The sequence below is a fragment of the Cetorhinus maximus genome, chromosome 4, assembly GCF_964194155.1.
Source record: "Cetorhinus maximus chromosome 4, sCetMax3.hap1.1, whole genome shotgun sequence".
NCBI lineage: Eukaryota > Metazoa > Chordata > Chondrichthyes > Lamniformes > Cetorhinidae > Cetorhinus > Cetorhinus maximus.
In genome coordinates, this window is record NC_135882.1 from 18,781,427 (window position 1) to 18,796,361 (window position 14,935).

At 45.6% G+C, this 14,935-nt stretch overlaps 1 protein-coding gene across 1 annotated transcript in view; it reads right to left on the reverse strand.

Annotated features, from left to right (window-relative positions):
- Positions 1-14,935, reverse strand: part of fer1l6 (fer-1 like family member 6) — a gene marked incomplete at its 5' end in the record, with an annotated part of 165,568 nt that overhangs the window by 119,352 nt on the left and 31,281 nt on the right. The window contains 4 exons of the mRNA XM_078539765.1: positions 3,834-3,934; positions 7,949-8,069; positions 12,472-12,649; positions 13,804-13,902. Of these exons, the coding sequence (XP_078395891.1) occupies positions 3,834-3,934; positions 7,949-8,069; positions 12,472-12,649; positions 13,804-13,902 (499 nt within the window). The remainder of the gene's footprint in view (positions 1-3,833; positions 3,935-7,948; positions 8,070-12,471; positions 12,650-13,803; positions 13,903-14,935) is intronic.

Sequence of the window (14,935 nt, forward strand, 5' to 3'; positions counted from 1 at the left end):
TTCAACCTGACAAAGATTATGTTAAATTTATGCACTCCAGTTGACTAGTGGAAATAGTTCTCCCTATTTACTGTACCATGATCCTTTGTTATTGCAAACATCCTCTGCTAGATATCCTCTTAACTTTTTCTGTTTGTGTGAAAAAAGCCTCAGTTTCTCTAGGCTCCCTTCATAACTAAATCTCGAACCCTGATATTGCCTTAGTAATTCTGTATTCTCATCATAGCTTTGATCTGCTTCCTAAATTAGACTGTTTAAAACAAGGCACAATATTCCAATTGCTTTCTGAACAATAATTTACATATGTTTGGCATTAATTTTTTGTCCCTACTTATAAAACATTGGACCCCATAGAGTTTCTTTAATAATATTGTTTTATTAACATGTTGCCTTATGTTTAAAGATTTGTGTATGTCTACTTTGATGTATCTCCATTCTTCTACTCCTTCTACATTTTACTATTTATCTTCTCCTAATTCTTCTTCCCAAAATGTATTACCTAACATTCCTTCACATTAAATTTTCACCAAAATCTGCTTGCTCAATCTATTCAAACCCTAATATACCCTGTCCTCCTGAAATTGCTTACAGTCTTCTTAAAATGAACCATTTGTCATGTCAATAAGACATGAAAAAAATCAAACTGTGTCCATCAAAACTTTATTTTTTTTTGCTATTTTAAAAATGGACTTTTGCTTAACCAAAAGATGGCTGCTATAGGTCACATGACTCACAAGATTGGCCAGCTGTTCTGGAAGCTTCCAAAAGAGATCACAAGGACAAAAGAGTTCCACTCTCATCCTTGTGGAATCTCACTTATCCCTTTGAAAGGCCACATTATAATCACAAAACTGGAAGCTAACAGACAGATCGGCTGCCCAGCCAGGGTGATAACAAAGACATTTAAACTAGTTATACCTGAAGTGGTGTTAACAGCCACCATTTCACTCCCAAGGGAAGCAATGGATTTTGGCAGAGGCATAGAAACTGGTTGTGAAGTTTCAATTAACTTACTAATAGGCCACATCACACAGCCCCATGCTTCTAGCCTCTTGGACAGTTTTAGTATTACATTTCTAGCCTCACAGATCAGACTGCCGATTACCTCCAACCTGAAAAGAACAATAGCAGGTCACCCGGCTGACCAAACAACCAACCACCATCTTTCAACTACTTGAAGCCTGTTCATTTTAAAAGCGTCCAACTATCGCCTGCCAAATAGTAAAGAAACAGAAACCCCATGGGCAGCATTTTCCTGTTGGCGAGATGGGGGGGTGGGCCCGGGGGGTGGGCCCGGTGGGCCCACTTGCCGACAAATAAAATGATGCGTGGTGATGTTGGGCAGGCGTCCCGACGTCACCGCACATCATTCAGATATTCAGCCGACTCGGCTGTGTGCCCGCCAAACTGTCAAAGGCCTATTAAGGCCTGTTAAAAAGTAATTAAAGTAATTAACTGAGCCGCCCATCCAACCTTAAGGTTGGCAGTGGTGAAGAGCCCAGGGCTTCTCATTTTTCATGAAACCCCATCCATGGGCAGGATGAGGTTTCATGAAGGGTTTTTTTTTAAATAAAAATTTTTGAAATAAACAATGGACATGTCCCAGCTCATGTGACTGCTTCACATGAGGGAACATGTCCTTAAATTTTTTTCCCACCTTTATTCAAATTTCCACAACTTAAACAAATCTCCCTGAGGCACCTCCGTGCCACAGGGAGATCTCTGCGCTCTTTTGCGCGCATGTGCGAAAGAGCGCAGGGAACCAATCAGGGAAGCCCCCCCCACCTGCCCACACAGGGAGCGCTCAGCTCTTCCAGGCGCGTGTCACGATGGGCAGGCCTTAATTGGCCTGCCCATGTAAAATGGCGGTGTGGACCCGATTGGGGGCGCCGATCGGGTTCATGCCAGCACCCCCCACAACCCCCCCACCCCCGATGGGGGGAAGTTTCTGGCTCATTGTGTTGCATCCTCACTCACTTTCAAGGACCGTGGTGCTGCTGTTTCCAACCAGGAACTCATCTGAACTGAACTCAGCTACAAAGGAAACACACTCTGGACTTTGACTTTCTGGACTCTGGAAATCACGTGAACTAATATTCATTTCTGTGGTTCTTCTACTGTTGTTATCCATAGCTGTAAAAACTCCCTCTTTTCACCCCTCTTACTGTATGTGTGTATGCCTGTATGTGCGTGCACCTGTGTGTATGTGAGGTTGCGAACATCCCCCTCAAACCCCAACCCCCCCCCGCCGGGTTTGAATGTGAAATAAACTAACCTTCTTAGTTAATCATAAATAGAGTTTATTGCGTGTTGCCAATAAAATTGGACCTCACAAGCTGAGGGTCTGGGGAAACACGTTATAGCCTGCTTTAAAAACAATTCAAAAACACCTCTGATTATGAACAGACGGTGAGAGGATAAAGTGGTTCAGTTTGCTTCTCTCTCCTGTCTGTTACACACTTGTTCACTATTTTTGTGCTGTCTCATGTCGCAGTGACTTAATGGCCATGATTGCCATCAATAGCAGCCTGGACATAGTGGTAAACCCCATTACTGTGTCCAAGGGGAAATTAATTAATTGGTTTACCTTCTCGAAAAGAGCATCAATCACTTTCTTCATGCAGATGTGCAGCTGGCTGGCCAACATGCCCCCTCACTGAAGCTGGTTCAAGGTGGTCCACTTACGCATGGCTCCTGTGTGAGCTCCTGGTGACTCATTCTGGGTCTATAGGCCCCATGTGAAGAGTAGAGTAGCCTGTATGCAACCCCCTCTCCTATATGGTGTCTTGACAGGACCCGCTGGAGCTGCCACACCCTCTTGTTGCTGTTTCTGTTCCTCCTCCACCTCCTGCACACAACCTAGCTACTAAACTGACTCCAATTCCTCCCTTGCTGACTCACTCTCTCTGAAGGAAAATAATTAATTGCACCAATAGCTGCCACATAACCTCACTGTTAATGTCACTACAGAAGCTGCAAATCCTTCCACAGCACTGAACACACACACAGGCAGCAAAAGTACAGCAAAAGTTCTCTCTGCAGCTGCTTGCCCCTTTAAATACGAGTCTGGTCTTTGCCAGAGACTGCTGGTTGGACCCACCTCTCAGCGCTCCTTCCGTTTCAATACCCAAGAATTGTATCGGGGTCATAATCACAGCACAGGACTCCAGTCTAAATATTATTAGTTTACTGATATGATCAGGACTACCTTCCCGAAGGATCCCTCAAAAATAGCATCAACAGCTTTTCACAAGAAACCTTTCCTTTTGATTTTCATGTTTCAACCCACTCCATTTCTGTGGAGCTGGATCACTGAAAATTCAGCCCTTTGGCATTTCCATTTATGCTCACCTCCAGTTTAATTCATATCCCACCTTAGCTTTTCTAATCGACTTCTTTGTTTGACCTTTATGTTTTCTATGTTTGTTTGAGTTTCTTTGGATTACCCATCTTTTTAAGTGTATTCAGTCAAATACTGAATATAAACGGGATGAAAGTATAGAGCACAACTTGGTCTTATTTCTGTATCGACATCACTTAAACAGGCAGAATATATGGGTCAGGAATTAATAATCGCAAGTCAAACAATGAGAAGCATTGCAGCCTAACAGAAACATAACCATAAAATATAGTTAGTATGAAATAAAAACATGAATTGCAAAAATTACCACAACAAAAGCAATATTAAAACAAAACAGTTACATATATTCATAAAATGTTCTTTAGCAGCTAATAGAATGAACTGAAAAGGCATTCACAATATTTTATTCATTTTGTTGCTATATTATCTTTGGGGGCGGTTGATATATCAGTCAGCTATTTCAGTATTTTACCTGCAACTGGCTATAAATTCCTGGAGAACATCTCTGATCTTCTTATCCATTCTAGAGTCAGAAACTTTCATGCATTCTTTGATTTCTTCCAACCCTTCTTCCTAAATATGGAGTTGAGGCAATGAATGAAACTTTTAAGACTCCTCCATCCTTTTTGTGCTTTTGGTCCATTATGCAATGACCAGTTGAAATCTTAAAGACTTGTTCCCAAGTATGCCACCTGTACTTGAACTTCAATAAATGGTTACATGTATTGTTTCCATTTTCACACTTCAGATCTTACTGCAGTGCACACATTGTTAAAAGCCATGACATATACATGTGCCTCATGCATATGGAAATGCACTGCTGTTGGCCTACCCTCTGAACAGGTATCCAAAATGAAATCCAGTTCCCCAGTACCAGCACAGATACTGGATCCTGCTTTACCGTAGAAATCTTGGTAGCAGCCTCGGTAGAAAATGTGGCAACTTCATTGAGGTCAGCAAAGATGGTGAGATCAAGGCAGCGATGGAGTGGCGGGGGAGTGGGGAGAGGAGTGTTGTAGAAACCGGGAAGCCTGGATAATGTGGAGATTGTGCCCAATTTAATGGTGGGATCCCATTTGATTTTATTTTCTATTTCCTGGGCAGCAGCCAGCCAGACTGAGTGGCTGTTAGGCGGGAAGGGCATACTGGGAAGGGCTGACTGGGAAGGGCATAATGGAAGGCCATATTGGGAAGGGCATACTGGGAGAATATATTGGGAAAGCATATTGGGAAAGCATACTGGAAGGCCATACTGGGAAGTGCACAGCCAGGAAGTGGAGAATAAGGAGGAAGGGAGGAAGAGAAATATCACAGGCGGGTGTGGGACTGTGAGTCATTGGGAGATCATGGATTAGGCACTCCTGCTCTCCTGGCCCAAAAGCAGTGCTGGAAAGGATAATGGTAATGTCACTGGACTAATCCAGAAACCCAAGCTAATGCTCTAGGGACATGGGTTCAAATCCCATCACGCCAACTGTTAGAATTTAAATTCAATTTTAAAATAATCTGGAATTGAAAGCTGGTCTCAGTAATGGTGATCATGAAACTATCATTGTAAAAATTCATCTGGTCCCCTAATGCCCTTTAGAGAAGGAAATCCGCCATCCTTACCTGGTCTGGTCTATGTTTGACTCTGGACCCACAGCAATGTGGTTGACTCCTAACTGCTCTCAAGTGCAATTAGTGATGGGCAACAAAGTGCCAGCGATGCCCACATCCCATGAATAAATTAGAAAAAGAGGCATTTATTGGATCCAGCTCCACACTCCCTCCCCCAGCTGCTAGGTTTCCAAGTATTGGGAAATCTCAAACGTTAAATGGAAAAGCGTGCAACCTCATTAGCATATTTAAATAACTGACCTGCCTATCAGGAACAGGTTAATCATCTGCCCCTACCCCGACACCCCATCACCACAACTGGCCCTTGTGGAAACCGGGAATGAGCGGGTTTGAGACAGGTTGGGATCAGGTTTCAGACTTTTGGGGGAGAATTTTCTCCTCGTTGGGGCGGGGGTTGGGGGGGGTTGTGCAGGAGCGGGCTCGGGCGTGTGCGCAGCCGATCACCGCCTGCGATTGGCTGGGCGCCGCCATTTTACATGGGCGGACCAATTAAGGCCCACCAAGCGTGTCGCACACCCGGAAGCGCTGCGCGCTACCTGTGTGGGTGGAGTGGGGGGGGGGCCTGCACTGTTTCACGGCGCGCAAAAGAGCACAGAAATCTCCCTGAGGCACAGAGCTGCCTCAGGGGGATTAGTTTAAGTTTAAAAAATTTTAAGAAAGGGGAAAAATAATTTTTAGGACATGTCCCCTCATGTGAAACTGTCATATGAGCTGGGACATGTCTATGAATTTTATTTAAAAAAATTTCAAACCTTTAAAAGCCTTCATGAAACCTCATCCCACCCGTGGATGAGACTCCATGAAAAATGCGAAGGCCGCCTGGGCTCTTTACCTGCCAATCAACCTCAAGGTTGGACGAGCAGCTCAGTTTATTGTTTTAATTGATAGTTAATTGGCCTTAATAGGCCTTTGACAGTTCAGCAGGCACGCAGCCAACTCGGGTGTGCGCCCGCCGAACTGAAAATCTGAATGACGCGCGGTAACGTCAGGGACGCACACCCAATATCACCCAGCGACATTTTATGCCTTGACGAGCGGGTCCCGACCCCACTCACCGAGCCGAAGATTCTGCCCTTGAAATTTTAACCTACCCTCATGCTCCTCGCTCACCCATCTTGGGGAGAGGGGTGTTAGTGTTGAAATTGTGCCGCAACAGAATACATGCTTTAGGTAATTAAGAATAGCTGTCCCTATTTGGGGAAGGATTACGGACTCATTGCAAGAATATATAAACCAGTTCACTCCGGGTGTCTGGGAGGAACTGGGAGAGTCTGTGACTTTACTTTGGTGTCTTGCAAATAAACGTGTTTTAAGGTACAGGCTAGCTTCAGACTCATTCTTCCTCAACATACAATTATTGGAATTAACAGGAGGTGGGGTTAAAATATCCCCCCAAGGACACTGATAGATTTGGAAAAGTACTATTGTTGAAATCATCAAAGCCAAGATATTGTAGCAGTCGAAAGACAAGAGAAATTACAGCATAGAAATCATCTTTTGTACTATTACTGTACAAATGATTAATACACTTATGTGACATTTCATTGTTAACTAGTTTAACTGAGACATAATTCATAGATGGGAGACAGCATTTTTGTGAAGATAGTAGATAGTGGTGTATCAAATGAACACTTTAAACAATCGTATGCCAATTTCACCAAAAATAATTTCAAGGCTTGTGTTTCCAAAGAATTAAAAAGAAACAAGGGACAGAACTTGTAACTTCAGTGAGGAGGATATAAGTAAAATGAGGAATAGAAATCAGCTGCCCATTATACACCACCACTCGACCTCAATTCGAAGATTCAAGCCAGGATTTTATTTACCCCATTGAATACATGTAAGATATCAAGATGTAGTTATTCAGCCATTGTACAAGGAGAAGAATGAGGTCGCGCAGTCTGACTGGCTGAATGCAGAATGAAATCATGAGCAAAAACTAAGTAGGAGAGATAATAGCCCTATTATTTACAGGGAGACATGATTGAATCAATGGATGACTGGAAAAGGAGCTGTAGACAGGAAACCTGGAAGCAAAGGTTTTCCAGATGATGTCCTGCTTACTATAGAACTGCTTTTACATTTTTTCTGCAAGTTTCTCCTTTGGCAGCCAGCCCTATTGACAGACCGGCTGCCTGTGAGAAAGGAGAGACTGCGGCACTAGGCCGCAATGGAGGGACAGGTAGGCGAGGGAGCAAGAGATCACAGTCAGAGGGTCTTGTGGTGGTGGGGGAGGAGAGAGAGATCTTGGTGGGCAGGTGGTAGTCAGGATGGGCGTCTCATGATGGGGGAGAGGAGAGATTTCAGGGGTGGCTGGGGAAGAGATTAAAGTGAGGGGGAGATGATTTGGGGAGGCAGAAGAAGATAGGGAGATGGATTTGGGGAAATGGAGAGGCGGATATTGGGGGATGTTGGCGTTCCTGGAGCTGGGAAGCAGGGTAGCTTGTTGGGCTTGGAGGAAATATTCCTGCTCCTCCTGGATCCCAAGCAGTGCTGCACCTTATGGATACAGCCCTTCACCCCTCCTTTTATCAGATCCTTAAAAAGCTGCTATTGACCAACCTGCCACCTAAGAGTGAGTTGGTCACTCGCACCTCCCTGACCAACTCTGTTTAAAACAGAAGAGGGTGGATTTTGCCAACAGGCAGGTTGGGAGCGGGTGTGAAACATTTAAAACTTTAACTTCTCACACGAACCAAACCCACCCATTCTTGGGGGTTCATTTTACCCCATAAGACCATAAGACATAGGAGCAGAAATTCGGCCCATCGAGTCTGCTCCGCCATTCAATCATGGCTGATAAGTTTCTCAACCCCATTCTCCTGCCTTCTCCCCAGATGATATATGGAAGGGAGAAAGGACTAATCATTTAGGGACCCATGAATTATTGAAAAAGTGTCAGAGGCTGAGCCAGCAACTCCAGTGCAGATAAAGCAAATTAATTATTAAATAATAAAAATAACTAACAAGCCTGTCAGCAATTTTGTCCAGGTAGTTAGAACTGTGCAACCGAAAGATTTGGTCCTCCCAGTAACTCCTGATGTAGATGCATGGCTTCTTGTTATTAAATGGCAAATAGTAGTAACTTCTGCAAGCAAAAGAAGGGAACACAATATTAATCATTTGTTACTAACGTAGTATCATCTGAGCCAAACGTTTTGGGGAGAACTAGGGCCATGTGGGTCAAAGACAAGTTATGCATAGGCCCTAAATTTTATATAGTTCCCTGTGTGGATTCACAGAAGTAGAAGGACTTGCAATTACATGGTACCCACAATTACAAGTCTCTACACTTCTCCAATTCCAGCCCACCCCCAATATTTGTTACTGCACCATTCACCACGACTTCAGTTCCTAGGACTTAAGCTCTGAAATTCCCTCTCCAATCTTCATTTAAGGCGCTCCTTAAAACTAAGGTTTTGGCCAGCTGTACTAATGTCTCCTTATGTGGTAACGCTCCTATGAAGTGCCTTGGGACATTTCACTGTGTTAAAGGTGCTACATAAATGCAAGTTGTTGACGCTGTACAAAAATATTCAAATGCATAACACTGTGGCATAATCAGACAAAATAGATATAAAAACAGAAAGTGCTAGAAAAACACAGCCGGGCCAGAATTTTACCTTCGGCGTGTGGGCATGCGCCCGACATGTACGAGCGTAATATGACGCGCGATGACGTCGGGCGTGCGTTCCGGTGGTGCGATATTTTGCTCAGCGGGAGCGCGCCGGAGTCGGCTGCATGCCCGCCGACAATTAAGGCCATTAACGAGCTAATTAACTTGAAATTTACGTTGCCTGTCTCAACCTAGCAGTTGGCAGGCAGGCGAAAAGGCCAAGTGGCCTTTACATTTTTTAGGAAACCTCATCCACGAGCGGGATGAGTTTTCCTAAAGCTAATACAAATTAAATGAAACGTTTCTTTTGAAATTAAAAACATGTCCCATCTCATGTGACACAGTCACATATTTCATTAAATTTTTATTGCATTTATTAATTTTTTTAAAAAGTGCTTCAATCTCCCTGAAGCACGGAACTGCCTCAGGGAGACTGAAGCGCTCTTTCCAACGCAGGCGCCAAACTGCGTGCCAGGCCCACTCTCCCTCCTCCCCCCCCCCGGCCCACACAGGTAGTGTTCAGCGCTCAAGCTCGTGATCTACGCAGGGTGGGCTTTAACTGGCCCGCCCACGTGAAATCACGGTGCAGAGCTGATCGGGGGCGGAGGTCAGCTTCCCGGCCTGCCCCCGCCCACTCCCACCAAGCCCGCTCATCGAGGAAAAAAATTCTGGTCCAGGTCTGGCAGAGTCTGAGGAGTTCTTGGTGTGACCAGAAATTTCTACTGCAAGTGAATGGGTTTTTGGCTGCCCCTCCAAATCTTTCATCCCACATGCAACGTTCCCTGCCGGAGGCTGGCAGCAGAAAATCCCCACCAGAGTTAATGTTCGTAGAATAGTCATATTGGACTCGAAAGGTTAACTCCAGCTCTCTCTCCTGAGATGGTGCTGAGTTTTTCCAGCAATTCTATGTTTTAATTTCAGATTTCCAGCATCCGCAGTATTTTGATTTTGTTTGAGATGAAATAGATGTTCAGCCACCCAAGGGGATATTCGGAGGGGTGACCCAAATTTGGCCAGGTGTGGATTTTGAGAAGGATCTTAAAGGAAGGGTGGGAGGTCTAAGGAGGGACTTCCGGGCCATGGTGGTTAAATGAGCAAAGGCATGGTGGTCCGAAAGGACGGATACGCAAAAGACCGGAAGCAGATGAATGGAGCCCTCACAGAGTCGGATTTGTAGAGCTAGTGGGGTCATAGAGATAGGGAGGAGTTACAGCTTGAAGGGATTTAAACTCAAGGGGCTGAATTTTGCCGTCAGCGAGCAGGGGGCGGGGCCTGCTCACCAACGTGTAAAATGACGCGGGATGACATCGGCGGAACCCCCGACATCATCCCACCCCATTTAAATCTTCAGGAAGGCTGGGGCACAGCAAAATCAGCTGCAGACTCGCTGACCTGTCAATGGCCAATTGAGGCCATTGACAGGATCATTGAAACAATTAAAGGACCTGCCCGTCCAACCTTTAAGTTGGCGGGCAAGCCAGGAGCCCCGGCGGGGAATAGAGAAAACATGAAACCTCATCCACCGGCGGGATGAGGTTTCATGTCGGGATTTAAAAAGTTTAATAAAGTTTTAGTGTAATTTATGAACATGTCCCATCTCATGTGACATTGTCACATGAGGGGGACATGTTAAGGATTTTTTTTTCTATTTTTAATGTTTTTAAAACTGTAAGTGATCTCCCTGAGGCAGCACTTAGCCTCAGGGAAATGTGCGCATGCGCGAAAGAGTGAACTCTCACTTTTGGGGAAATCCCCCCCCGCCCGTACAGGGAGCGCATAGCGCTTCCCGCTGAATGTCACACTGGGCAGGCCTTAATTGGCCTGCTCACGTAAAATGGCGGCAGGGCCCGCTTCTCCGGCGGGGATCGGCTCCCCGCCCACCGGATATTGAGTCGGGCCTACCCACCCGACTGGCAGGAAATTCTGCCCAAGGTGCTGGATGACTGGGAACCAGTGGAGGTCAGCTAGGGAAGTGGTAATAGGTGACCACTTGGTGTGGGATAAGGTACAGACCGCGGAGTTTCGGATGAGCTAAAGTTTATAGAAAGTGGAAGATGGGGTGGCAGCCAGGAGAGCCTGAGTGGCACGTGTTTAACATTAGAAATATTACACTTTCTACCTCAAAATCCATTCTGTAAAAGCATTGATGGGTGCTGTGCCTTAATGTGATCTCCTGAAATTATTTTATTTGCTTTCAGAGGTCGGAGGAGAGTTTTCCAGAATTCTTTTCCTCTGACCTTGCCTGGGTTTTATCTCTTTTTTTTTTGCTAGTCCCAGGAATCAGAGTCCTAGAATCATAGGGCCCAACCCGCTCGAGTGTAAAATAATGCGTGATGACATCGGGCGAGCGTCCCGATGTCATCCCACGCTCGCGCGATATTTCGGTCGGCGGGCACTTGTGAAAGTTGGAAGTGTGCCCGCCGGCAATTAAGAGGGCAATTAAGCTCATTAAAGTTCCAACTGTCCCCAATTTTTCATGGTCCATCCAACCTTACGGTTGGCGGATGGGTGAATCTGCCGGGTGGACTTTGCATTTTTGATTAAACCTCATCCAAGGGCGGGATGAAGTTTCCGTTATTAAACCAAAAAAAATTAAAAACGAATGGATAGAATTTTCATCATGTACATGTTCAGGTGACTGATTCTGATGCGTAGACATTTTTTTACCCAGATTTTAAAATCTTCATTTATTGGTTTTAAAGTCTTCAGCTCTCCGAGGCAGCTCTCTGCCTTCAGGGAGCTTTCAGGCCGCGCTCCCCCCGCACCCGCGCTAACATCAGCGCCTGTCCTCCTCCACCCCCACCCCGGCAGCGCTGAGCATTTCAGTGCGCATTCCACACTGCTTGGCCGTTAATTGGCCAGCCAGTGTGAAATTGCAGTTGGGGGCCGATTGTGGGTGGTCTGTTCCCCGGCCGTTCCCGGGCCCGCCAATCAAGATCGCACACCGACCTAAAAACCCTGCCCATAGTCACCATAGCGCAGAGTGAGGCCATTCTACCCATCGAGTCCTTACCAGCTCTCTATACAGCAATACAGTTAGTCCCATTTCCCCACTATATCCCCCTAGCCCTGTAAGTTTATTTCCCTCAATTGCCTATCTTATCCAATTTCCTTTTGAAATCATTGATTATCTCTCCTTCCAACACCCTCTAATGGGCGGTTTCATTGGGGTTGTGATGCTTAGTTACAATATGACCGTGAGGGGCAGTTTTGACCCGCTGGTGTTTGCCATCCATCACGTTCATGTGCTTGCATATTTGATTTAGGTGGGTCAATGTCAGGAGGGACTCTGTACCCATCAGTGTACTCAGCATGCTTACAACAATTAATCAGTACCACTGGTGTCTTCAGGGCTCCCATTGCAATCAGCACAACATTGTGCTATGTGCTGATCACAGGTATTTGGCTTAGGTATATTTGTCAAAGAGGATTGAATTTCCATGACCAGGGAGCGCCCTTCGTGTAGGCCTGACATTGGTGAATTAAGTGCAATAATCGGACTACACACATATGGAACTCGGCTTTTAGTTTTGAAGACAGCCCATATGGAGGCTAGTTTGGCATCCCTCTACAAAGACTTTGGTTTAAATTGTTAGTCCTTTCAGTTTCGTAGAACTAATCTTACATAATATTTACCCTGTCGCCTACCACATGGGACTACTTATGTATAAAAGCACCAAGCAGTGAAGTTGCATTTTCAGGCAGATGCCTATTGCAAATCTGAGGGTCAGATACAGATTGGCACAATTATTGCTTATTCAACCAGTCCTTGACTGCAAAATCAGCGACCTTTGCTTTGCAGAGAACAATATCCCAGATTTTACGGGATTATCCTTTATTGCTTTCTTAAACAGAATAGGATATTTTCAATCACCTATTTCCGTCAGTTAGCAGTGGTTTCTCAGGGGTGGTGGTTGACTTGTCGAACTCAAATGTTTGATCCAATCCACTGTCATGCAACAGAGCTACAGATTCTCCCTCATTCACATCTGGTGGTCGCCTTTTGAATGTGGAGGTTGGAGAAACTCCATCGATAACATTTCCGTAATTCCCTGCGAAAAGGAAATGAAACATATAACTTCTATTCTCATTCTGACTTTTTGGGGATTTATTATGAAACCTTTATTTTGTCTCTTGAGTTTCATCCTGCAAAGTCCCTGTCCTTGTGCCTGAAACATAGATGGGCTTCCTAATGGCACCTCCTTTTGCTGGTAAGAAGTGAGAAGATTAAAGGCGCTCTTACATTTCAAGCTTGTAAACGTTTTGGTCCAGGTTTCGCCATCAATGGCGAACAAACGGGTGCTCACCATTCATCACACTTACACCTGCCCACACATCTTCTATGGATTTTTGGACAGGGATTTACAGTTATTGCAGGGGATCACAGACCTGCATGAATGTAAGTTCAGCAACTTAACACCATTCCATTTGTTTCAATGCCGAATCTCTCGGTGAGATACTGTTGTAGAAAGGCTGCTGGAGAAACAGGGCAACAACTTCCCGATTTCCAGGTTCGACTGGGGATGCCAGAAGTTGTCGTTCGATTTACTCTTAAGTAACAGCGAGTGCTGATGGCTTCACCGTTATTATTATTAGTCTGGGCCACTGTAGGAGTAATGAGGAAAGGGTCGATTCCACCACGTTTGAAACCAAATTAGAAAAAAAAAAAATTTCTTCACAATTTTACATGCATTTATATTTGGGCAGTGTTATACATTTCAATCATACAAACATTTGCTGACACCCTCTCATTAAAATGAATGGGTGGAAAATCACGGGGATGGGGATGCAGAAGTGCCGGCCAATGTTGACGTTACATATTAATGTACTGGTGTGGTAAACCCACATGTTTCAGGGGATTGCTTTTTTGGCAGTGTACATAGAGGCTAAGTGGAGCACAGGGATGCCACCCTAGCTTATCTAAGGGTACAGATGAGCTTCACGATTTTTTACTGTATCTGTAGTTAGTGTGATGTGTGCATTCACTCAATTTCCCTCTTGTATCTGTACTGTCCTTCCTCTGGAGGACATGAAGTGATGAGAGAGATAATGAACAGCTATGACCATTCATTGTAATAACATTTTTTTGTAGAGGGGAGAGTTCCCTCAGCAGAGACACTGTGCTTGCATTATTCGGCATTTGCTGATCCATGAAAAATAGTCCAACAAATCATGTAAGGGAACAGAGCAGACTGTGACTCCTTACCTAAAGATACCTCAAAGCTGATCGGCTTTTCACCAACCTTCCTGTCGATCATCGTCGCCTCAAAAAATGTACCAAACAGGAGAAAATCTTGGACAGTTTCTTCATCACTCTGAAAAAGGGCATTTGTTAGTCAGGCAGTCCCCTGAAAAGATAAACTAAGTTCAAAAATGTATTGCAGAATCGGCGGCCGGAATTTCCTGGCCCTTCCGCGGCGGGTTCCCCCACGGCGGACGCGGTGAGCCCTTCAAACCCCCGTTGGCTTCGGCGGGGCTGCAAGATGCCGCTGGCGGGAGGGGCTGGAAAATCCCGCCCTGTGCATTTCTCCCAGTCTTTTTCAAATAACTGAAAAATCTGAGATAAAGCCAAGCACAATTTTCAAAAACACCCCATTCTGAAACATTTAAAACGCAAAAAATTGATTGCCTTTCTCCCTTAATGAAACAGGAGCTGGGACTGTTTCTGGGAGCCGAACCTGCCCCCCATGCCTGCCACCACCCCCCGGCCACGCCCACGCCCACGCCCACCCCCCCCCATGCCCACCACTCGCCAGCCACTGCCACCACCCCGCCGTGGAAAAACCGTCGCTGGTTGGAATTTTGACTGGGTCGCCCCCTTAATTGGCACAGAGACAGGTTCTCTATCCAAGTAAGGGTGGCAAGGAGGCTCACTAAGATGGAGGGCAAATCAAAGGCCTTCCAGCTTCAGAGGAGCACCTGGCTGCAGGGAAGGGCAGGTAACTGAGAGGACGCTTCAACGAGAGGGTGCCAGGTAGGAAAAGTGGCAAGGCCACTCTGGTGGGGAGGGGTTTGGAATCAATCTACAGGGCAGCCTTTGACTGTACCCCCACCCAAGTAGGCAGGGAAGGCCTGTAGGCCTCTCTGGAGCACTGGCATCCTAGCTTGCCACAGGGTGCATGCCTCCAGACAGTTGAATTGCTCTCTGTTGCATTGGGGAACTGCAGGCTGGCTGGGAAATCCAAGTTGGCCTCCTTTATCTACTGTCAACAAGGCCCCTAATGAGCCTAAATGGATGGGTGCCTCATTGCAAGGCATCTGGCTTCATGATTTTAGAGCCGCAGCCTCCTCCCCTACCAACCTCAGTGGGGCTCGAAAATCCTGCCCTTTGTTTTTCC